The sequence below is a fragment of the Amia ocellicauda genome, chromosome 1 (genome assembly GCF_036373705.1).
Source record: "Amia ocellicauda isolate fAmiCal2 chromosome 1, fAmiCal2.hap1, whole genome shotgun sequence".
Classification (NCBI taxonomy): Eukaryota; Metazoa; Chordata; class Actinopteri; order Amiiformes; family Amiidae; genus Amia; species Amia ocellicauda.
This window is the reverse complement of record NC_089850.1, coordinates 45,847,585-45,872,544: the sequence shown is the minus strand read 5'-3', so window position 1 is coordinate 45,872,544 and position 24,960 is coordinate 45,847,585. Positions and strand designations below refer to the sequence as shown.

The 24,960-nt window shown below is 38.9% G+C and overlaps 1 protein-coding gene across 9 annotated transcripts in view; it reads right to left on the bottom strand.

The window, feature by feature from the left end:
* LOC136751330 (dystrobrevin beta) overlaps positions 1 to 24,960 on the bottom strand; it is a 109,426-nt gene that overhangs the window by 6,080 nt on the left and 78,386 nt on the right. For 5 of the 9 annotated variants that reach the window (XM_066706869.1, XM_066706849.1, XM_066706859.1 and 2 more), the window contains 9 exons: positions 21,048 to 21,137; positions 17,220 to 17,313; positions 14,006 to 14,091; positions 13,297 to 13,410; positions 12,198 to 12,294; positions 10,224 to 10,244; positions 4,996 to 5,155; positions 4,351 to 4,440; positions 468 to 521 (listed from right to left, as the gene is read on the bottom strand). In XM_066706869.1, coding sequence (XP_066562966.1) covers positions 468 to 521; positions 4,351 to 4,440; positions 4,996 to 5,155; positions 10,224 to 10,244; positions 12,198 to 12,294; positions 13,297 to 13,410; positions 14,006 to 14,091; positions 17,220 to 17,313; positions 21,048 to 21,137 — 806 coding nt within the window. The remainder of the gene's footprint in view (positions 1 to 467; positions 522 to 4,350; positions 4,441 to 4,995; positions 5,156 to 10,223; positions 10,245 to 12,197; positions 12,295 to 13,296; positions 13,411 to 14,005; positions 14,092 to 17,219; positions 17,314 to 21,047; positions 21,138 to 24,960) is intronic. The other 4 variants (XM_066706886.1, XM_066706896.1, XM_066706913.1 and 1 more) reach the window with 4 other exon arrangements.

The window sequence follows — 24,960 nt, the reverse complement described above, 5'->3', positions numbered from 1 at the left end:
CTTTCATTATCCTGTAAGATTGCACTCATACAACGTTTTGTCATTCTCTTGCCTTTGCATTAATAGCACTTGTATTATTTATTTTGATTTCCCCTATGCTCCCTCTCCATTAGTTCTTAACTTTGACTTAACATCTTGTCTGCACTTATCAGCTTTTACAATCTAGGATATAAGACCTTATATAGTGCTTACTGTATCTCCCATACACTTGTGTAAATTCTAAATTTGTAAAATGTATTATGCCTGAACTGCACTGTATTATTGTATTGTACTATATTGCACTTTGTATTGTTCTGATATTTTGTAAGTCGCCCTTGACAAGTGCGACAGCTAATAAATAAATAAACACATAAATAATAATAACAACAATAATATCTGGTTAGTCAATTTATTACACAATGCTTTAATTTAAGATGGGTCTACACCTACACTAATGAGACTGACACTGCTGAGGAGCTGACACTTACCCCTGTCTTTTCCATTCTGCATCTTCTCCTCTTCTTCTTCACCACCTTCATCTACTTAAAGGCCACAGGGTACAGATTAGTAAGAGGTTCTGCTCAATGGTCACAGACAGCAGCCTGTAGATCACTGGACTGCAGCAACAAGGCAATCCCAGGCAACATCTTTAATGATTGATTGGATGGAATGATGTTTTCTAGGACTAGGACATTTCAGTTCAGTCAACATTCTCCTTTAAATTGAAAAGAGATTCAGCTTTAACCCACTGTTCAAACTAAGCCAAGACTAAATAATAGACATATTTTCAAATAATTTACATTTTAAGTGATTTTAGATTCACATTCACGACTCATCACTGCGTTAAAACAAACCAACCAAAACTCACAAACAAATACATAAATAAATAGCCTACCTATAGTTTACAGCTACTATATATCGTCAATCAGTCTAAACAGATACATTATTTTCAGCATTTCCAATTTTCCCATTTATTCTGGACATGACAGCTTAGTGGGAAATGTGTCAGCTGGTGATTTACAGGATTGGAACCATTTTAGGCCCCTATGCAGGATTTAATTTATTCCACTCTACCTCCAAAGCATTTGATTGATTATTTGGATGTCTGCCAGTAATGGACTGTGTTTTCCCCCTCTTTTCTGTGTTACTTGCACAGATGAGCCGACAAACACAAACATTCACCACAACTCGGTACCTTTCAAAGCTAGAATATCTTTCAGCATAAACAGTACTTTGCAAACGTTTTAGGCAGGTGTGAAAAAATGTTGTAAAGTAAAAATGCTTTCAAAAATAGACATGTTAATAGATTATATTTATCAATTAACTAAATGCAAAGTGAGTGAACAGAAGAAAAATCAACATCTAATGCATATTTGGTGTGACCACTCTTTGCCTTCAAAACAGCATCAATTCTTCTAGGTACACTTGCACACAGTTTTTGAAGGAACTCGGCAGGTAGGTTGGCCCAAACATCTTTGAGAACTAACCACAGTTCTTCTGTGGATTTAGGCCGCCTCAGTTGCTTCTCTCTCCATGTCATCCCATGCAGACTCGATGATGTTGAGATCAGGGCTCTGCAGGGGCCATACCATCACTTCCAGGACTCCTTGTTCTTCTTTATACTGAAGATAGTTCTTAAGGACTGTCACTGTATATTTGGGGTCGTTGTCATGCTGCAGAATAAAGCCTATCAGATTCCTCCCTGATGGTATTGCATGAAGGATAAGTATCTGCCTGTACTTCTCAGCATTGAGGAGACCATTAATTCTGAATCCCCAACTACATTTGCAGAAATGCAGCCCCAAACTTGCAAGGAACCTCCACCATGCTTCACTGTTGCCTGCAAACCCTCATTCATGTGTCGTTCTCCAGCCCTTCGGCGAACAAACTGCCTTCTGCTACAGCCAAATATTTCAGATTTTGACTCATCAGTCCAGAGCACCTGCTGCCATTTTTCTGCACCCCAGTTCCTGTGTTTTCGTGCATAGTTGAGTCGCTTGGCCTTGTTGCCACGTTGGAGGTATGGCTTTTTGGCCGCAAGTCTTCCATGAAGGCCACTTCTGAACAGACTTCTCAGACAGTAGGTGGGTGTACCAGGGTCCCACTGTTTTCTGCCAATTCTGAGCTGATGGCACTGCTGGATGTCTTCCGATTGCGAAGGGAAGTAAGCATGATGCGTCTTTCATCTGCTGCAGTAAGTTTCCTTGGCCGACCACTGCGTCTAAGGTCCTCAGCGTTGCCCGTTTCTTTGTGCTTCTTCAAAAGAGCTTGGACGGCACATCTGGAAACCCCTGTCTACCTTGAAATGTCTGCCTGGGAGAGACCTTGCTGCTGCAGTATAACTACCTTGTGTCTTGTTGCTGTGCTCAGTCTTTCCACGGTGTATGACTTTTGACAGTAAACTGTCTTCAGCAACCTCACCTTGTTAGCTGAGTTCGGCTGTTCCTCACCCAGTTTTATTCCTCCTACACAGCTGTTTCTGTTTCAGTTAATGATTGTGCTTCAACCTACATATTGAATTGATGATCATTAGCACCTGTTTGCTATAATTATTTAATCATACACCTGACTTTGCATTTAGTTAACTGATAAATATAATCTATTAATGTCTATTTTTGAAAGCAATCTTACTTTACAGCATTTTTTCACACCTGCCTAAAACTTTTGCACAGTACTGAATATTTTCTAAATTACAAGCCAAACAAAAAGCATTTTTAAATGGAGTGATGAAATTAAAAAAATGTTCTAAACAGAGAAGTATCTAGTATATTCACTACAGACACAATCACTATACACTCACCTAAAGGATTATTAGGAACACCATACTAATACTGTGTTTGACCCCCTTTCGCCTTCAGAACTGCCTTAATTCTACGTGGCATTGATTCAACAAGGTGCTGAAAGCATTCTTTAGAAATGTTGGCCCATATTGATAGGATAGCATCTTGCAGTTGATGGAGATTTGTGGGATGCACATCCAGGGCACGAAGCTCCCGTTCCACCACATCCCAAAGATGCTCTATTGGGTTGAGATCTGGTGACTGTGGGGGCCAGTTTAGTACAGTGAACTCATTGTCATGTTCAAGAAACCAATTTGAAATGATTCGACCTTTGTGACATGGTGCATTATCCTGCTGGAAGTAGCCATCAGAGGATGGGTACATGGTGGTCATAAAGGGATTGACATGGTCAGAAACAATGCTCAGGTAGGCATTTAAACGATGCCCAATTGGCACTAAGGGGCCTAAAGTGTGCCAAGAAAACATCCCCCACACCATTACACCACCACCACCAGCCTGCACAGTGGTAACAAGGCATGATGGATCCATGTTCTCATTCTGTTTACGCCAAATTCTGACTCTACCATCTGAATGTCTCAACAGAAATCGAGACTCATCAGACCAGGCAACATTTTTCCAGTCTTCAACTGTCCAATTTTGGTGAACTTGTGCAAATTGTAGCCTCTTTCTCCTATTTGTAGTGGAGATGAGTGGTACCCGGTGGGGTCTTCTGCTGTTGTAGCCCATCCGCCTCAAGGTTGTAGGTGTTGTGGCTTCACAAATGCTTTGCTGCATACCTCGGTTGTAACGAGTGGTTATTTCAGTCAAAGTTGCGCTTCTATCAGCTTGAATCAGTCGGCCCATTCTCCTCTGACCTCTAACATCAACAAGGCATTTTCGCCCACAGGACTGCCGCATACTGGATGTTTTTCCCTTTTCACACCATTCTTTGTAAACCCTAGAAATGGTTGTGCGTGAAAATCCCAGTAACTGAGCAGATTGTGAAATACTCAGACCGGCCCGTCTGGCACCAACAACCATGCCACGCTCAAAATTGCTTAAATCACCTTTCTTTCCCATTCAGACATTCAGTTTGGAGTTCAGGAGATTGTCTTGACCAGGACCACACCCCTAAATGCATTGAAGCAACTGCCATGTGATTGGTTGGTTAGATAATTGCATTAATGAGAAATTGAACAGGTGTTCCTAATAATCCTTTAGGTGAGTGTATATGCCTTCATGGTTGACTATAAACTGACTAAAACAACGCAGTTACCATTGGTTGGCCAATCCCATCATAATGATGACTTAACCTAAACAAAGTAAAAGGTCAGCCGATAACAGTGCCAAAACTAATTCCACAAAGACCCAGGCTCCCCTCAGCAGATGTGCAGTGAAACCTATTGATATTTTAAAACAAAAAAAGATTAACCAAAAAAAAGGAAAGGCCACTGAAAAGATTTAATTTCATTGTCATGTCGGCTTCACGTTTTTCAAACGCTCCTGACGCTAACCGATCAGCTGCCATTGGTTTACAGTGGGCTCAAGTTCGGTACCATATGTAAAAGGATCTAGTGTAAGCTTGACCTACCTGAATGAAGCTCTTTGACCAGTGATGACATAGTGTTTGTAATTGAATCAGCTGCCACTAGCAGATCATTGCGAAGATTTCTGCGAGCACCTGTGAACACAAACAGACAACCAAGTCAAATCAGCTATACAAAAGTATGGTACATACATACAGAAAGTCAGAGTGTCATAGTCTTAACTTTTAAAGTTCTGTGTGTAAGACTGCCTCTGAGATGACCATTTAACCTAAATTCAACTCAAACAAGTAATTAGCTTTTCCCTTTCTTATTCAAGTCCTACTCTTGTAATCTAATTGAACTATTTCACATAGCTGTCTTGACTATGCTTTTAACAATACATACAAGGGAACATATCAAGCATATTCAATTATTACCAGTTGATATGCTTATAATCATGGGAATTTACAGATTTCCCTTTTCAAATTACACCATTTATCCTTTTAATTACATGTACTGAACTTAGATGAGAGCTATAAAAAGAAATAACTGGGTTAATTTATTGCTTATTCACTGTGCCCGTCACTCATGGATTTCCTAAAACCAAATTAGACTATTAACAGTACCTTCATTACAATATTCATGAACCCCATGAGTAAGTGAATGAAAGAACGCTGTGCCATTGGACTGCGCACCCCTGAGACCCCCACCTTGGGCAAAAGCTTCTTGCACATCACCCCCAACCCCTGCCAGGGAGTCCTGAGGTACATGGGTGGGGGTGGATCCGGCAGATGTTGACCTGACGGGCATGGGCATCGGACGACTGGCACCGTGACTGGGTGAGGAATGGGGGGAGCTGGCTGCCTGGGCCTGAAGCAAAATGAAGAAGAGGAGGAAAACCTGTTAGTTTTTTCTAATGCTGATAAAGTGTGTGTGTGTGTGTGTGTGTGTGTGTGTGTGTCTGGGAGAGAGTGGAGAATACTTTAGAAACACAAGGGCATAGGGTGCACTGCAATAACAGTATTTTTCCCTCTCTGAAAATCATTTTGAGGTTATTCCAGCAGCCGGTCTTATTCCTAGTAGGGTTCCTACAATAGGAGCCCCAATTCTCCAACTTTAGACCCAACACCGGAGAGCAATCACTTTGAAGCCGTAATTGAGCGGTTTGTTACAGCTCTTAAACTGAGACCCTTATGCAGGAATTAAGTTCTCTATGTCCGTTGCCCAACTGAAAATTATTAGATAAAAAGAGTTATACATTTACTCAGGTGCTGTAGGCCAAAAGCAGTAGAATTTATTTTCCAAATCTAATCTTTAATGTCCAACTGTGAACTGATAATATAGACAATATTCCCAATGACAGACGGCTGAAATTGACTGCCTGGAGAAGAATAAATATTTGAATGGCAACAAGAATGAGCTGAACATTTTTGATCAGTGAGTCAATTTGAAATGCATTTTTCAAAGCCAGACCCCACCCAGCTAATTTAAAAATAAAAAAACAGGTTATTTTCTTATCGCCACGAGCGTGACATGCCTTTCTACGAGATGGAGATGGTTTTCCTCTCCACGGCCAGTATCTGAATTTGTTATAAAAATCTAGTACAAGACTTTGGTTGACGTAAAATAACACCACAGCACAATTCAGATGCTAGATTTGCATTAGAATTCCTTTTTACTTTTAAATAAACATGGTGCAATAGTAGCATTTAAAACAACTTCAGAACAAACTTAAATTATGCAAAATCTGTATTTCCTTATAGTACTTTATTTTAATATTTTGTATTAGACAACTAAAAGTTTTTTTGAAATGAAATGCATACGTATTCAAAAATATTGTCTCTGATCGCCTCCTCTACTGAGGCATGTGTGCTTTCTATGTCTACCTGTGACAAAAAATATGATTCAGGATGAGTCAGTGGTTGGGATGGTGACCAGCTCATCAATACAGTACCACCCTCAGAGCCATACACCAGGATTGATCCTTACAAATTGAACTATAGTGTGAGATTTTTCAATTAAAAAAAGAGATGTATGGAAGCCAGCAGGCATCCTGAGAGGTAGGTAATGTTATTTTAAATCAGCTCCTGAAGATCATGGCAGCCCTTTCAGTTGCATTCGAAAAAGCTGCATGTTTGTGTCATGTAAACCTGGCCCTTAAACGCCCAATCCGTTTAAATGCATTTTATTTTTTAACCTCACTGTCTTCATGAAGGCTGAGCCCTTAGTCAAAGGCACAGCTCCCCCCCAGGCTGGTTCGTCTTCCTCCTTCTACCCCACAGACGCTACCCTTGGTCTCGAGTGCGTTCAAGATACATAAATACATGTCAATGCCATCTTTCTGAGTAATGAGACGAAACCTCTTCAGAGTAACAGTTTGTTTGAATGAAAGAACCAATCCCATTGAAACCATTCAAAACCATAAAAAGATATCTTTCAGCTGTCTATGAAAAATTCATCCTTTATGTTAATTTGTCTTCAAAAGGAAAGCGTATTAAGCCCAGAAAAACACACCGTGGTTGAATGCAGCTGACATCCAAATGCACACAATGCCTTTTCTAATCATTTGCACACTTCTTTGCTTGAAAGCATATTGAAATATAAAAGGATAAAAACACCATTAGGCTTGTTTGCAAAAAGGGAAGCTAATAGCTTTTTCTATGGCATTAACAAATGCTGCTAACTGTATCTCGGCAACAGACTGAAAGGGGCACTTTGTCCATGTGATCACCTGTCCTGGGCACATGGCAGCGTGCCAGGCAGCAGATGGCTACTGGGCATAATTAGCCTCATTGTGCAGTAGTTAGCGAAGATAAAACGAGCTGGGGCAATGCAGCAGTGAGATATATAGGTTTCTGCAATATTGCGCTCCACTCCTTAGGATCCAGGTGCGCAGTAGTCTTCAGGAGATACTTGTTTGAACCAATTCATATTGAATTCATACTGGTCACAATCATTTAATTAATTAGCAATACTTCATATTGATAGTTAATCACACTGTTATGTTTCTGAAATGGCTATTCACCTCAGAACAGTACAGAAGAACAGTAATAAAAGGTACAAACAAGAGGGCTGTACATGGGCCCTCTCATGCATTTGATTTCTAGTGGCACACTGATGTAAGGATGTCATCAAGCTGCTGCCCAAAGTATCCCAGTGAAACAGGTTCCTCAGCCCGTTGTTGTAATTTAGCCCTAAATACAGCCGTTTATCTGCATTTGCTGGCCTCTGGTCTGGATTGTCTTGCTGAGTTTGAAGTAGTTGTTTGGGTTAACTCTGTCCATTTCTTTCAGCACTTTCAATATGTGAAATAAATCCCTGTGAGTTCTTTGTTGCTCGGGCCTAAAGAGACTGAGTTCTTTCAGCCTCTCGGTGTGCGACATACCTTTCAGCCTGGGAATTATGCCGACTACTCTGTTTGACCTTCTTCCAGAGCAGCCGATGCATTTTTGGATTGTGGTGCCAAAATCTGAACACAGTCTTCTCTATAGTCAAATGGGTGCATACGGACAATGACTATGATACAGATGAAGCAGTGGAGTGTTTACAGGTACGTATACCAATGCACTGTTTCAGTATTTCAATACACTGCAAACATCCATCTCTCTCCAGAGACTGACACACTCAGCAGGGCTTCGAATGTGGTTGAAAGGAGACAGGATGCAGGAGACAGAAGGAGTCCAACAACAATCATAGATTACTTTACTGCCGTATTATATAACAATCATGGGTGCACAGAAGAGTTTCCCTGTCAATCAACCCCAAGCTAAAAAAACAAACACAAAAGTCTGTGATACTGTACCAAAATACAGGTCATCCAATAGGTTTCAATTTGTGTTAGCTAAGTTACATTTTAAATAATTAAACAGTTCATTTAAGGTCCCGGGATTTTGCCACTCTCTCCAATGGCCCGACACACACCGAGCCTCATTCATCCGTGGCTGGCTTACACACACTCAGAGGAGTATGGATTCATCTAAATGACGCAGCACTCTGTGAGTGCCACAGATTGAGCGGTGCCATGCCCCTGCTTGAAACGTTTGGCCCTTAATTTCAACAAAATAGGCCCTTTCATGGAAATCAAAGCATTTCCCTTAAAAATTGGCAAGAAAGAAAAAACAAATGAGGGGGAAAAAAAAATCTAAGAGGATGGAATAACGAGCGGGCCTTCAAGGGGTATGTTAACTACTTCTGGATACTTTGGTTACTATTCTCTACTATCAATAGGAATAGTGAAATTAATATATATATATATATATGTGTGTGTGTATGTATGTCTCTAGGTCATATAGCCCCATTTACAGTTACACATTGAAAATTGCTGAGAAGACTCTGGGGAGCTGTGTGCCAGGAAATTCTTGAATTAATATCCAGGCAGACTGATCTCCCTCAAGATCCTGAAATACTTCTCCACACTAGAGCCAGAGCACTACAGGTGGAGATAATAACTGTGTTATTTTGGTTCCACATAGTAATCATTGATGATAAATTGAATCCAGGTTCCCTGTTTTTCCTGGCACGGAACGCTGCTTTGCACAGATGTGAATTCACTTTCTCAACATTTTCTGTTTGCTAACGCATCCCCTGCTGTGGGCTGTGAAACACTTACTTTAAAATACTCCGCTGCTACTAAAAAGGAGCACGAAGAGCACTTTCACAGCATTTGAAGACAAGAAAAAAGGGGCTTTTTTTTGCTCTGCACACCCAAAACAAAATATTTTGCAGGAAATAAATATTATTCTGAGGTGAATCACGGCTCAATAAGCACTGGTTCTCCAGACATATGTGTGCTTATTAGAGCCACCGTGAGCAGCACACCATGCTCACTTTTATGAGTTCCAAAATAATTTCCTATTTGTTCATTATGTTGTGTGTGTGTCTGTTTTAAAATAATATCCACCAAATACATTTAAAAAGCCCCTTTCAGTGTTTTTTCAATGGGAGCTCCATATGTATACACCACTAAACTGATTTAAGTTTGGCATTTGATTTTTTTTTTTTTCCATCACCTATAGTCTGTAGGCTACTATAGCATTAATCATAAAGACCAATGTATTTAAATGCAGGGAATTCACTGAACTTATATTTTATATACCACTAAATTATCTATCTATAGATACATGTTGTAATTATACTATAAACTGCAAATGCATGTTAGCTGTACTTAAGTATTAGTATATGTATTTATGTGAAGCAGTCTTTTACACTATACACATCTATTTTCTATTCTTGCAACTACTTTTAGCAATAGATGGATGCTTAATCGGGCCAATTAACAGGAGAGAAACAAAACAATGCACTAGTGGAGCCAGTGCTAAAAGCATCTCGCTATTTCTTCCAAACACTAGATTGACATCCCGTAGTTTGTGGAGTGTCTATGTTTCTTTTTTATGTCCCGTGTTCTAAAAGTAAAACAAACGAATTAAGCTGGCTACTGTAAAGTAAACCCTAGCTAAAAGCATTTACTTTGTAAAAAAAAAAAAAGAAAGAAAAAAAAAAAAGAGACATGACACAGACTTTTTTCTTTTTATCCTTGTAAAAACCCATGAGCGATTTTTATTCTGCTTCGCCAGGGGAACATGTGGAAAAGACATGCATTGTGTTAATGGCTGCAATACAAACTTCAAAGGCATTTAGATGCAGCTATGGCAAGCAAAATTGCAGGCGAAGCAGCATCTCAAGTTTCATGTGTATGCGTTTAAGAAATGATTGTAAAGTGATTTTCTGAATATGTTACGATTGATTTACAATGTTAAAGCATTCCACATTGACACCCTACTTTTCAGCTTGTATAAATGACCTTTCTCCATGCAGGATGGGATTAAATTGGATGCTCTGGAAGAGAGGCACAGCTGAACATGACATGAAAAGTTTGGGGCCACGAGGAGGCATGCACAGAGCATTATTAAACAATTACACACAAAATAAACAAACTTACTGCCTGCTTTTGTTCTTCATCCTATCAGCCAGCAGTCAACAAGACAACAAGAGAAATGTGAAAGCTTGGTAAGAGAAGTGAGAGACAACAGGAACAAACAGAGAAGAAAACTACTACATCAGAGCACTACTTAAAGACACAAATACACAGGCACAATGAAAGGCACAGACACAAGAAACAGCTCAGAAACACAATAAAACACAGATTATAGAGTCAGCTGCTAACACATTCTCTAAATGATTCAGTTATGAACACACTTGAAAAATGATTCGGCTAAGTATGGTGTCTAAAAGAAGCAAACAGTGCCCTCTTGTGCAGTGAACTGCACACTGCAACCATAATCAAAAACAATGATATGCATGTTCTTAGGATCCAGAAATCTCCTGGATTGTATGTTGTGTTTGATGGCTATACTTGTATTGACATTATTTCTGTTTAGATGATGCTCCTCCTAAAGCAGATTTTATTTATTTCTTGAACCCCCTTATAAATAAATACATCTGCTCTGCGGGGTCAGTCTTACAATTAAATGCGGGAGGATATATTTTCTCATCTGTGGGATACTGCATGGCATGGCAGCCAAGGACAGATGATTGTTGTATACACCGCAGCTACATAAATACTGAGGCAGTTGGGATGCATGACAACTGTGTGATCTGTGTTGTCTGGGGCACACAGAAACCCCGTGCAGTTAAAATGAGAAATGAGAAGACAACATTTTACTGCACCATGAGAGTCTTATTTATTGCCGTGCAGTAATCTGAAATGAACCCCACACAGCTTGACCTAGACCTCCCATGATGACAGTATGAGACTGACAAACAGTCATCTAACACGTGTTTTCAAGTCAATTGCCCAGTGGCTGTGCAACCTTATTTTTGTAGAACCACTGATCAAATATAATTATACATACAGTATATACTGCAGATGTACTTAACGGATACAAATCTTTGAATGTGTGTTGAGAGAGTTCAGTGTTTGTTTTGTCTTTCATGCATATAAGTGTGAGATGCTATGGAATCTGTTTATATTTGAAAATGATTGAAATAAACAGGGTTTAAATGCAAATATAATCTTCACTTTTGTGTTTTGTTGAACGTGGATTTTATTTAGTTTAATTACATAGCACTCCATTGTGCTTCAATTGACCAAGACAAAGTTATTTAAATTTTAATGAATAAACTTCAAAATGAAGAAAAGCTCTGTAAAGATGAGATATACTATTAAAGATAGGAGGAGTCTGCTCTCTTGGTAGCTTCATTTACAAATGAAGTAGAAATGCATTGCATATTATGAGATCTATCTCACAAGATCTAGGAGATTTGTTTTTCCTGAAGGAGAAAACTTGAAGTGCTTAATAAATGCTTCTAATATAAATGTAAGGTGTGCAGTCCCTAAATGGCCATGATGTTTTTGTCTCTGATCAGATGAGTTTCCCACAGAGGAAATTTTAGTAGAAGCACATTTAAAGTATAACGTATAATGCTTCGGGCATCAAAAATAATCTCTCACTAGTGTTTAGTCTCAGAGCAAGATAATTATAGATGCACTCTGCGCTGCTCACACCCACGATAGAAAAAATACCAATATAAACCCCTGGATAGTTAAAAGCAGGAGGCAAACAGAAACACAGCTAAGGACGTTTGGCCCTTTAAATTTCTAATTTTAAGTAATGAAGAAATCACATTTCGCACTTCCTATAAGAGTGTGAATCTGCGTCTCCAGTAGCATGATAACAGAGCTCTGATCTTGAGAAACTGGGTGCATAGTGTACTATAGGCTGCCTCACTACACCAGCATCCAAACATCAGTCAACATGCTTTGATAAATAATTTAGCGAATCGTTCTAATCATCAAAAGAGGAAATCCTGAGATTAAGGACCGGGCAGCCTGCTTCCCCTTCCATCCAGGCCTGTTTGCAATGCACAGAGCGTCTCTCTGAGTGTCATGGACGTCTGTGGTGCGTCCTCCTACCTTCAGCAGCTTCATCAGTCCCTCCAGCTGCACCATCAGCTCTCTCCGGCTCTCCTGCAATGCCGACATGCGCTGCTCCAGCTCGTCCTTCCTCTGCCTGTCCAAGACATGCCAAGATGGGGAGAACATGAGGTCCACTGGTCTGCCACCGAGGAGTCTAATTTATAGACCTTTTCTTTAATTCAACAGTTTTCATGTGTGTGTATTAATTTATGAATGTGTTTCTGTAAATAGTACAATACATATGTAAGGAGTCAGCGATACCTCAGAACTCCTTTTTCAACATATGGATACATTTTTTTTTTACTCTATTCAGCTGCAGCGCTCTGGTCTTTTTATAACAAATTGAAACGTTCAGGTTTATATGTTTATTACATAGTGAAACTTTAAGGATAGTCGTTGACATAAATGTTCATGCAAAGCTCATTTGCCAAGCGTTTTCTTGTGTACGCCACAATTTGATAATCATAATCATGACAATTGCTGATTAAACACTTTCATGAGCTTATGAACCTGAAGGCACCATCATGTCTAAGCCACCAGCTACTCTTCTCTCTCTACCAACTGCTCTTGTGGTAACTCATGTTGACCGCTTTGCTTTTTCCGGAACATTCGCAAGGAATCCGGTTCTCTGTCACAAGTGCAATGTTGTGCCAAAAACAGACGCTTAATGGGCAGCGGAATGAAAACTCCAGTAATATTCACAGCAATGAGGATTAATTGAAGAATATTTAAAAAACAATATGTTGCATATCGTGAAGTTACAGTTGCTCTAGCTGGCTGTACTTGTGCGTCCTGCACGGCTGATTTAAAAGCTGACCACGGTTCAGCTTTGTCCTAATGTGTAACAACATTCCAGGGAGGAGGAATGTGTCCAATGTTCCAAAGAACAGACTAGTACATCAACACATAGAAAGGAGATATGTCAATCATGTCACCAAGGCTCCGCTTTACTGAAAATTCCTCCCAAACCGCAAGGGAAAGAGCCCCCTTTGCAGTGTGGCAGTGATGGCTTGTGGACAAGGGGAGGAACAAAGGCAACACAGCAATGCAGTCACCAGGCCAGCTGGACTGTGAAATGGGCTGACGAGGCGCATACCTGAGCAGCCGCAGCTCGGCGAGGAGCGTGGGGTTCTGCTGGGCTTTCTCTGGGGTGGGCTGGGACGCCTGCTCATGCTCCAGTCTCAGCCGCTGAATCTCCTGCAAGATCTCCCTGGACACAAGCACACAAGTCTACTGAGCTGTGGGGGGTGGCAGGGGACAGAGAAAATCCTATACTCCTAAATATATATGACATTATAGCATAAGATACATTTTACTGTTATAAATAAAGTGTGAATTGCAAAGTTAGAAGCTCACATCAGTTTTTTAGGATGATAATGTGTTTTTCCGTGAGTTTACAAGGTCTTTTAAGACATAGTGGTATTATGTAGAAAATTACAAGTACCAATATAACTATACTCTAAGAAGCAGATGCGTACCAGGGCAATGAAAATGCGTATGCTGTTACCTCCCATATGTAAGAGCAGCGCTCTGGAGGACAGGGCCCAGTAAACATTATCTCAGGGGAAGCAAATCAAAGGAAGGGGTATGAAACAGACTGGGGAAGAATAACTCGAAAAGGAAGGATTAGTAATTTTGTTCAGTTAAGATTAATTAGTCACCTTTCTAAATAAGCCTTTCATTAACAGGCTGCTTTGTATATGTTTCGACCTGAAAGGAAACAAATAAGGTTTGACCACACAGGCCTGTCCCACACAGTCAACTATTTAACACAAAACAAACACATGACAGGAAGGCGCTTGTACCTATTTTTATTTTCCAGTTCTGCAATCAGCTGCCTTTGTTGCTTGTTGGCATCAAAATTGAACCCCAAGTCAGTTGGAGGGCGTTGCTGTGGGGCAAAAAAAGACAGATTACATACTGCCAACAACCTTAACTACATATTATTTTAGCTAACTGTGAATGAACGAGAAGGAACGCTCATCTGTTTAATGTAAATGCAGTTAAAAGGCTACAATGCATAAAACAGAAAACAGATTTTGACAGTTGTCTTAATTCCTAATTTTATATATTTAACAGGGGAACTACACACACACAAAGAAGTAAAAACATGCAACTTTCAAGTCCAAAGAAAGGTTTTGAGTCTGAAATCATTAATTAATAATACTTCTCCCCATTGGGACCCTGAGCTCCACTCAGATTAATTACATTCAATAGTTATCCACCCCTGTAGAAATCTGAGCAGGTTTATTTGAAGCAGAAGTATTAATGCAAGCTCCTGTTGCCCAATGCAGTCATGTATCCCAACAAGATTTGCAATGAATTGTATACGGGTCTTATGGTTCTGAGAGTTTATTTATTCATTTGTTTTATTGTCTCTTCTGGCACCTCACCAAACTGACATACGAAGGGTAGGCAAGCATCAGGGAAGCTGCTAATAGTAATTACTGCCAGCTCAAGATCCTGGCTGGGGAGCCACAAGGAGCCTTACTTTCCAATAAGTTAGAACAGAAACAAAATTGGTCACTACTATGGAGACATTCCCTGAGGCCTGATGGGAAATTACAGCCTGCATTCCGCTTGCCTGGCTTCTGAAGTGTACTCCAGACACTCATGACACTTCAATCAATTCACTCAACAGGGGAAAATGGTAACATTTCACATTTTAGGATGAAAAAATAGGTGGGGGGGGACACAATATAAAACCACGTAGATTGTGACAGAAAAAAAATGCTGCTACACAGTGATTCGATAAACATTCTGCTCATTGGTGTCTTCTCAGTCAATGGTTTGATTGGTTTCAGAATCAAAGGTTTAACATTTCAGTTATGCACACAGACCAACATTTAAACAACAAGTCTCATCTAGAAAACGAGTTGGCACTGCAATAAGCATGTTTTCATAGTTTTGATCCTTTTATAATTCACATAATAAGGATTCATTTATTTTAATAACCAAAGGGAATGCTGTCCCACTTCACTTTGAGACCCAAGTAACAGGGGGAACCAATCTTTAAATTCCTGTTAACAAAGGGAACGCCGTTCTCCCCCTCAATTTGAGAGCTGGACACACTCCTTCATAAAGGCTGTGTGGCAACATAGGTTGATACTTCTTGCAAAGAGCTTGCCTGTTCAGAGCCTCCAAAAAGCAGTGAAAATCTGTGATTGTCAGGCCAAAGATGTGTAGCTTTCATGGCTCAGAGTGTGACAATTAGATGTTGGAGGGGTGTGGCGTATTTTTCCTTACTCTTGAGACACTTTTCAAGGCAATACATCTGGTCTAATACAGTTAAAGGGTTTTGTGAGACAATAACCGGAGAGTGAAATGCATTCTCTTTCACAGCCACTGTAGTGTCCTTCTTGATGATAATGAAACGGGATTGGAAGATGCATTCCTGGTATTGATTGTTACCCTCCTTGAAATAATTACTTGTCTCCTAGTTTGCTTGTATGGCACTTGCGGTTTCCAGATCTATTAATTTGCCTGCATAGCACACAGTTCTGAGTTGAGTGCTCAATGGGGCAAACACAGGCATCAAGCACGCTTCTCTTCAGGGCTGTTAAACTTGTGTGATGACAGCTGCATTGAATGAGGATTGCATCATTATAATTATGGTATTCCCTGTGCATTCCACATTGGTGTCTGAAAGTTACAGTTAAATGACATATAGTATAGTGGCACTGAGAAATGTTAGTCTAGGGCTATAGATCCAGTTTAATTGGCATGTGTATGACAGCCTTTAACCAGAAGTAACATGAGGAAAAAAGTCATTACCTGACACCACTACATCCTACACTGCAAAACCAATTCAAACTAACAACTGAATATTTAAGAAACAAGATGTCTGCCACTGGTATTCCAGACTAGAACAAGGATTGGAAATAGAAAAAATCACTCATATATTGTCATTCATTTCAGACATCCTCTGCTCTAATTTTAAGTCCAGGTCTTCAATCATCTAATCCAGGTGTGAACACCGCCGCAATGTAACACTGACTCTAAAATGGATGTGCATAATGTTACATAATAATCAAGGGGCAAATAATGCTTACTGCTACTTTTAACTGCACTTTTAAGTAGGTTGGCAGACCTTGGTCCACTACTTTGTTTTAAACTCAATAAATGTTGTTGCATAGGCAATATTTGGCACTTGATTATTACAGTGCTGTGTGTGCATCCATTGTAGAGTTAGTTTAACCCTTAAATCACCCATCAGTCTGGAATAATAGCTATAAAACACATCTGAATAAGAGTAACATATTATCACTGATGGTATATTATATTCTTGTCACAATCTGGAACAAACTCCCCAGCGATGTGGCAGAAGCTGAAAATTTGGGAACATTTAAAAATAGACTGGATAGGATCCTTTAATCACTCAGTTAATAATGGACACCAAACAAGCACGATGGGTCGAATGGCCTCCTCTCGTTTGTAAACTTTCGTATGTATTCATGCAGACCCCTGAAGAATGAAATTACTTTTGAATAAGTAAATATTTCACGCCAGTGCAAATTGGTCCTAGAGACTTGTAAAAACCTTTAACAAACAACCATGACATTTGTACAAACCCTTGGGAGCCAAAGGCATGAAAAAAATCTACGTTCAAAGATTTTAAAATGCAGAAAGGATTTTAGAGAACCAAGATGTAACATTCACATGATCTTTGTCTGACAGAAAGCTCACATTACAGTCTCATCTAGATAATCAAAGAGACACCTTCTCGACAACTGTCATAGTAAGATTGGGTAAGATGGCATAACATCCACTGTAGAATGGGGCGAGTGTGAGGGCTAGGGTTAGAATGTCAGAATATTCAATTTAAATTATCTTGACAAGCATTAATGTTCGTAGGATATATACAATTTAACGGCAAACTGGCATTTGCCATAGGGGTATTGAGCCTGTGTGATCAAGAATGCAGATAGCTTTTTACAAATGTGTGGCTATCAATAACTTCACTTTTAAAAAGAGGAAGAGCACAATACAATGAGCATACAAACTGTAGAGGGTACTCACAGTGGCATTGCCAGCTTCTGCTGCCAGGCGGGCCGCATACCTGGCGATGAGACGGTGCTCCTCGTCCAGTCGACTGGGGCTGTCAAGTACACTGCTGCAGGGGGGAAGGGACATGTTACAATGGGCACTCTCGACCACCCCACACCAAATACAGGTTTTTCCTTAGCTGACAATACTGCAGTGTAGAAAATGCTTTATTATTATTTGGAATTCCTGCTGATAACCAAGTATCGTTGTTGGATTCTGCATGAATCACAAAGTTCTATTTGCACTTGCAAAAATGGAATGTGTGTGTTATAAACTCTCAACAAATAAGAGGGCGAACTTTGAGAAAAATAAGAACAATCAATGCTAGAAAGATAAACAAAACAAACTGTTGTTAATGATGAAACTGGATGACATTAAAGTAATTTGTAATTAATTTAAATCAGGGTATAATATAAAAAAACAGATTTCCCAAAAAAACAGTTAGTAAGAAAGCAAAGAAATTACTTGAAATGAAATTAAAACATATTACACAGCAGTTTTCCAATCAAGTCGTGCACAATGCAAATGAAAAATGTATTAAGTTAGCAGCTAATGAGGTCAGAGCCTGGGACTCTTTTGGTAATGAATTTATACATCCCATGAGAAAGTGCATTCCCTAGAACAAAAAGCATTTCTATCCTTCGTACAGGTATTGCCTTGATTGGTTTGCTGTGACACAGTCGGCGTTTTCATCAAATGTCTTATGACGCTACATCAATGTTAACGTTAACGAAGTTAACCCTGCTGCAGTTCATGACACATAACACTAGCTATGCACAGCTATATTAAGAACATACCTGTAATCTCTCTTTCACTAGTTAACATAATTGACAAAATCTGTTTACACCAAAGGGCTGAGGTCTCTCCCAGTCTCAGTCAAGTTGTCTCTGTGCCTCTGGTATAGGGAGGGGTGTGACTTGCCTCTTTAGCTCACTCTTCAAGTAACATTGCATGGGCTGTGCACGCACAATTACAGCCCACAAACCAGAGGGGAAAGATATCTCATGCTACTCTGAGATGTTATACAAAGTGACATGTGGTAGCTCAAGCTATTCTGAAAAGCTTCTGGACAGCGGTATGGAATATAAATGATAAATAAATTATACACTAATGAATCTACCTACTTACAATATCAATCAATTGATCTGTCTATCTATATTATAAGCGAAGAAAAAAACAACTAATAATATTAGTAAATACAACCATTCATAGTACTTGTAACTAGCTGTAGTAAATAATAATAAAAAAATAAAACAGCCGCCACGTTTTCTAAAATCGTAAAATGGTGGATTTTCAATGCACAATATTTTATCCCTGATCTTGTACAATAATGTTCCAGGCACTATCTCAGAGAGTAACAACTCAAGGGCAATGTGAAATATGACCAGATAACAGATGAAGGGCTTTGCTTCGATATGTAAGAGCCGGTTATGTCCTTTGGATTTGGGGAAGTTGCAATTTTTACTGCGAGTGAGGGAATGTAGCTCACAGACACTGGGCCTAGGATTGTATCATTGATCTCTGTCAAGGTCCTCAGTGAAACCATTCCTTTCGTGGAGGTGTTATTAATATTGTTCAGACAACATAAGAATTCATATAATAAAAACAGACAATAAAACAAACACCCACACAAAATACACAGGAGTCTAAATCAGGGTTGAATTCAAAAGACTTGAATTCATTGATCCCATTGACAGAAGTATTTGTTTTTGAGTTCAGAAATTTGCACTGGGTAGTTGCTGAGACAACTATTAATGGAGGAGAAATGCTGCGAACAGAGTTAGAACGGAGTTGTGTTATGTTTAAGTGATTAGAAACAAAACACCTAGATAGAAATAAGTAGAGAAAAACAAATTAAAATATGTTAATAAAATAAGACAGGGGGCATCTAACATCCAGGTCAAAGAATCCCTGAATTCTTAGTAACAAGAGTATCTGATGATACTGTGGTAATGCGTTACTGTGATGATACTGTGGTAACTTACGTTGTAAGTCACCCTGGATAAGGGTGTCTGCCAAGAAATAAAAATAAAATAAAAATAAAATAATGCATTTGATGCTTAGTTTACCAACAGTTTACTCTTGTCAGTCAGTGTGAGTTTCAGTGCAAAGACAATTTCTGACAGCAGTTATTGGTCTGGATATTTAGCTCTGTTCATATTTCAGCACCTGAGTACAGCGCTGCAAATGACTCCAAGACTACATTAAGCAATTGGTGGCTGCAAGTTAGATTGGAAATTAATATTTATGATTTGTGAATGTGACATGAAAACATGTCACTCAGAAGAATGGTTCTTCTTGGTATCTACATGGAAGGTGCATTCAAGCAGATGAAGTACAGCTTGAGAACAGTCAGGGGCCAGGATATTAAACAAACATAAAAACAAAATCCACTAATGCAATGCTATACTGAGTTCATGAACTCTTGCATGGAGATGTATGCATTCTCTAATAAACTACTGAAGAAAATATAGATTTCTGCTGAAGGAGGGATATGATTACCTTAAGATCTCATTAGTATGGCTTACCTAATATCTTTCTAAATAAACAAAAGTCTGGATCCTCATACACTGAAATGATGTTTCTAATGTCGATAATCTCTAAATTGAAGCTATGGGAGAACTTCAACTTGTTATTCACTGGATTTAAGTAGAAGTCTAGTTACTTGCATTGCTAAGTACTTTCGTGAAGTACAATGCATATAAATACTGGATCTTAGAGGCCCTTGAAAACGCACAGTATTGCGAGTTTCAAATTGATTGAACTGATATACTGTATTATTTGCTTTATGGTTATGCTTGTGGTATTCTCTTGACAGACATACACATTCATACAGCTATTAGACGTATGTGAAGTCATATGTGAGTGACAGTGTGACTAGCCTCAATCTGATTTAGCCTCAATCAGGAGGAATTGTTTTGGAAAAGAAAGGTAAAACTATCAGGTCTATGTGCTGTACTGGTCGAGCAAAAAATACTTGTTTTTGCCTTGATAAACAATCCTCAATAGTAATTCCACAATTTACCATTAGCAGTTGCAGGACACGGGGAAACAGAAGCTCTCGGCACACTTGACAAGATAACTGACGTTAGATCTAAAAATACAGTTTAATACAAAGCAAAACCAAAAAAAAAAAAAAAGATCTATTCAATTCTTAGCCTAAAAATGTCTTTGTCAATTAGTCAGTTTAATCATGATTTAATTGTGCACTGAAAATATATTCCAAAGAAAAATAACATACACAAGCATGAATACTCCTGATAATGATAAACCATTATTTTCAACTTAAAAAATGGGGAAGAAAAGCAATACTGTATTGATCTGAATGTATTATTTGGCATATTAATCACCATACTTCTTAATATTTGTTTTACCTCTTTACAATAATGCATTAGATTTCAAAATGTGAACATATATTCATATTTAGAAAATTTAACAAAATCTATAGTGTGTATATATAAACAGAAACCGTTTTTCAGCGTTTTTGATTTCTTGATTTGTGTTTTGACTTCAACAAATATAGTGTTAATTGTCTGAAAGCAACATCATCTTATTTGTTATTATTTTGAACACGTAAACAGTTCTAATTAAGCTGGAGAGCAAAGTTGCTTTATGGATTATTTCCAGAACTTAATAGATCATTACAAAACAAGCTGCCATTCCAAAAGAAACTCTGTAGGGACTGGAGACATACATGTAATAATGTACTGAACACATAAACATGTGCATTAATCTAAATCTGTCTATATACACACACACACACACACGCACACACAAGGTTTCACAACACCCATCACTGACCGTGTGCCATTCTGTAGCTGATTCACATATGCTGCTATCAAAGCATGTTCATCAGCCATTCGATTAGGCATATCCAGGCTGTTCTGCAACCTAGTGATGATGGAGAAGGAAAAAAAAAAAAAAAAAAAAAAAGAAACAAAGAAACAAAATAAAACAGACAAAATGAGGTTAACGAGTGACTTCTGGGAATGAAAACATTAAAATGAAAATAAAACATGTATTTCCTCAACACAGGTACAATTGTTTGCGGTGATTTTCCAGCTAACCAAGTATCTATCCAGTTCTCTACAAAACCACTTATTCTTAATGTGGAATCCCCAATGAGTTTTCAGTTTTTTGCTTTTAGCAAATTTGTGTACTGACTCAAGCACACGTTCTCTAGAATACACCTGGTCAAAGCCATCTTGGGCGTTTTGCACTGCAAGTGAAGATTCCCAGTTTGGGATTCAAAAGCAGCTTGTTCAAAGCTTTAAGACGCACCCTGCACTGATGCGCTTTGCAATGCTCTTCTCCTTGACTAAACACAAAGCCTAAATATAGAGACACTTGATCAGCTCTCACAGGTCCCCAGGACAACATTCACTGAAGCTAACCTGCAGGCTCCTGCAGACTGTGTCCTGAACTCATTTTATTATTAGAATAGACTGCTGGCATTTCATAGATCATCTGATTTAACAAATGGTCTGTTGAATGATCAGCTTTTCGAGGGCGATTCTTCTGCCCATTTCCAAGTCTGGCCTCTCGGTCATAGTCATTTACAAAGCCACAGTTACCAACTGGAAAGTGCCACTGAATAGGGGAAATACATTCCTGTACAGAGTGAAAAAACATAGCCAGTGCCTTGATCTAAAGTGGGATTTTCAGCTGAAGTCCATTTTTGTGTTCTTGCATATCACTAAAAGATAAAAGTTAAAGATCTGTGGGTGTCCTTTGTCTCCAGCATCATGCAACAAAAAAGTAGTAAATATCTATTGGTGTTTCAAATAAACAACAAATTAAATTTACTTTAAAATAATAATTAACCCATGGTTATATGATAGCTACATTTCCATAACATTTTCTCTCCTGAACACAACATACAGTTAGGTCCATACATATTTTGACAGTGACACAATTGTCATCATTTTGGCCCTGTACACCACCACAATGGATTTGAAAGGCAATGTGTGTTTTAAGTGTAGACTTTCATTTTTAATTTGAGGGTAGTTACATCCAAATTGGGTGAACGGTGTAGGAATTATACCCATTTTAATATGTGGTCCCCCCAATTTTAGGTGCTCAAAAGTATATGGACAAACTAACATAATCATGAATTAAATTGTGAGTTTCAATACTTGGTTGCAAATCCTTTGCAGTCAATGACCGCCTGAAGTTTCTTCCCTGGTGATGCTCTGCCAGGCCTGCACTGCAGCCTTCTTTAGTTCCTGCTTATTCTTGGGGTGTTCTGCCTTCAGTTTTGCCTTGAGCCAATGAAATGCTGCTCAATTGGATTCAGGTCAGGTGATTGACTTGGCCATTGCAGAACATTCCACTTCTTCACCTTAAAAAAGTCTTGGGTTGCTTTCGCAGGATGCTTCGGGTCATTGTCCATCTGCACTGTGAAGCGCCGTCCAATGAGTTTTTAAGCATTTGGCTAAATCCTAATCATATTAAACTGTACACACACACACATTTTCCATTATGCTTGGCTTTCAATGTAAGTCTTCAGAGTTGCAAAAGGATCTTTGGACATTTTGCTGTATAATGATAACCTAGAGAATGGTCCGATTCATGTAAGAGGTGAAATGAACAAGTCATATGAGGAATCATTGCTTTAAAGGACAGACCAGCAAAGTCTTCAAGGCAATAAAGAATAGCCAACTTTTCTAATATACATGTCTACAGAGCTGACTGCTAATGAGAGTATTGAAGGAGCTTTATTGATAGCTCTTATACTAAACCGTGGGCCACTTATAATTTTGGTCAAGTCATTGTTTGTAAATTAAAAGCAATCGAGACCAGGAAATGCATGACACAATTTCCTCTATATTGAACCTCTATGTGACAAAGGAAATAAAGTGCACACGCTCCAACATGATGGCTTAACTCTTCAAAGATTGACTATTGTGTTGATTTCCCAGCTAAATGTAATCTTTCACAAATATATCTGGATCGACAGGTCAGCCAGGTATCAACAACCTGGATTTTTCAGCAGTTCAGATTTATATGTTTGTTTGTTCTGCTTGTATTTATATGTTGATGCTACACTCGAGATCTTTCATATTAGTGCTGCAATGGGTGAAGGTCAGAGCTTTTTGTCTTGGCTCCCATCTTCAAATTAATATATCAGAGACCCAAGCTTTTTCTTGCCATGTAATATGATGGTGGCTTTATTATGATATGGGAGTAATGCAAGGTAGTCAGGAATGAGATATTTTACCATTTAATAAAAATTTGACCAACATCATTCATTTTACGTTACAGAGAACTCGAAATGGAAGTATTTACAGCTGACTTGTTTGGATGAGGCTGTAAAGGCAAAATGTGGATCTGAGCTGAACACGAAGCACAGCCTACACCAGTCCGATTCCCCTGTTCATGGATCCATGCTTTGGTTTCTAATCAGAGAGCCTGTAATATTGTGATCCACATCACTGCAGTGAGGATACTGTACAGATATATATTTTCCCACCAATCCCAAAGACAGGCCTGCACTCCAGTCACATGTATAATATGTCACACCAGTCTGAAACACCACTGGAGTGGAAACTGGCAAAAGTCTTTTACTCACCAATCACACAACTTTGTGCACACTGTTCAGAAAGCCTGACAAATATTGCATGTTGTTTAACACATCTCTGATACAGAAGGGCTTCGTTGAGCCACAGTTAGGTACTGTGTGTTGCAGATGCACCACAACATAAGGTGACGGCACTGTGGTGTGGGAGTTGACAGCTGCTTCTTCATATGCAAGCCTTTTGCAGATGTTTTGAAGAGCATTATAATAAATCTTGGTAGAAACAAGGCATAAAAAAGACAATTGAAAACCAAGCCATTGTTTTATCTTCGAGGAATATTTAGCATCATTGCTTTATTCAAGAAAAGGATATTAAAGAGCCTTTGTGAGACTTTGGTAAATAAACCAACATATCTTTACTGGATAGACATTAATAAAACTGTTAATGTATGGTCTTTTCGCCCAGTGGAGGTATGTATAGTGTAATAAAACAGATGCAGAACCATAACATCTAAATTCTGTTTTGCCACACAATATAGTGCAGCATTAAAAAGCAGCCTTATGCCAAATTAAAATGTCAACATTTCATCTCACAAATTTCTCAAAACCCTAAATCTTGTCGTTTCAAAGCCCATAAGCTGTAATTAATATTGCTGAGGGAACTAAACTTACTTTATTGGAAACAGGATGCCACAGCCAGGAAGTACCACTTTCATAATTGAAGCAGGTTTTTACTGCTGTCTTTATTGCCTAAAAGGTCGACCTGTCCCCCCTCTCACCACATTGCCTCATCATAGCTCTGTATTCTCCATAGCCTTCTGTGCACAAGGACGACCACAGTGCTACCATAAGGGTGGTAAGACAAATCAGAAGAAACTGTGATTTCATAATAAGGCTTTTTAGTTATTTAGAGAGATGCATTTGAACATCCTTATTCTTCCAAGAAGGTCTCATCACCTTCATAATGGTTCCACACCTGTGTTTTCGGGTGCCGATTGAAACCATGCAAAGTATAACATTTGGAAGAGAGGGCTAAATAACCATAGGTAAGGGCAAATGCTAGGAAATACATAATGACAGAATAAGAGCACTGTCCAGGGAGTAACCCACGTGACTGCTCATGAAATTGACAATAGCACATACAGATACAGGATGTTGTATGTCACAGCAAGAGTCTCTCCACACAGTCATACACAC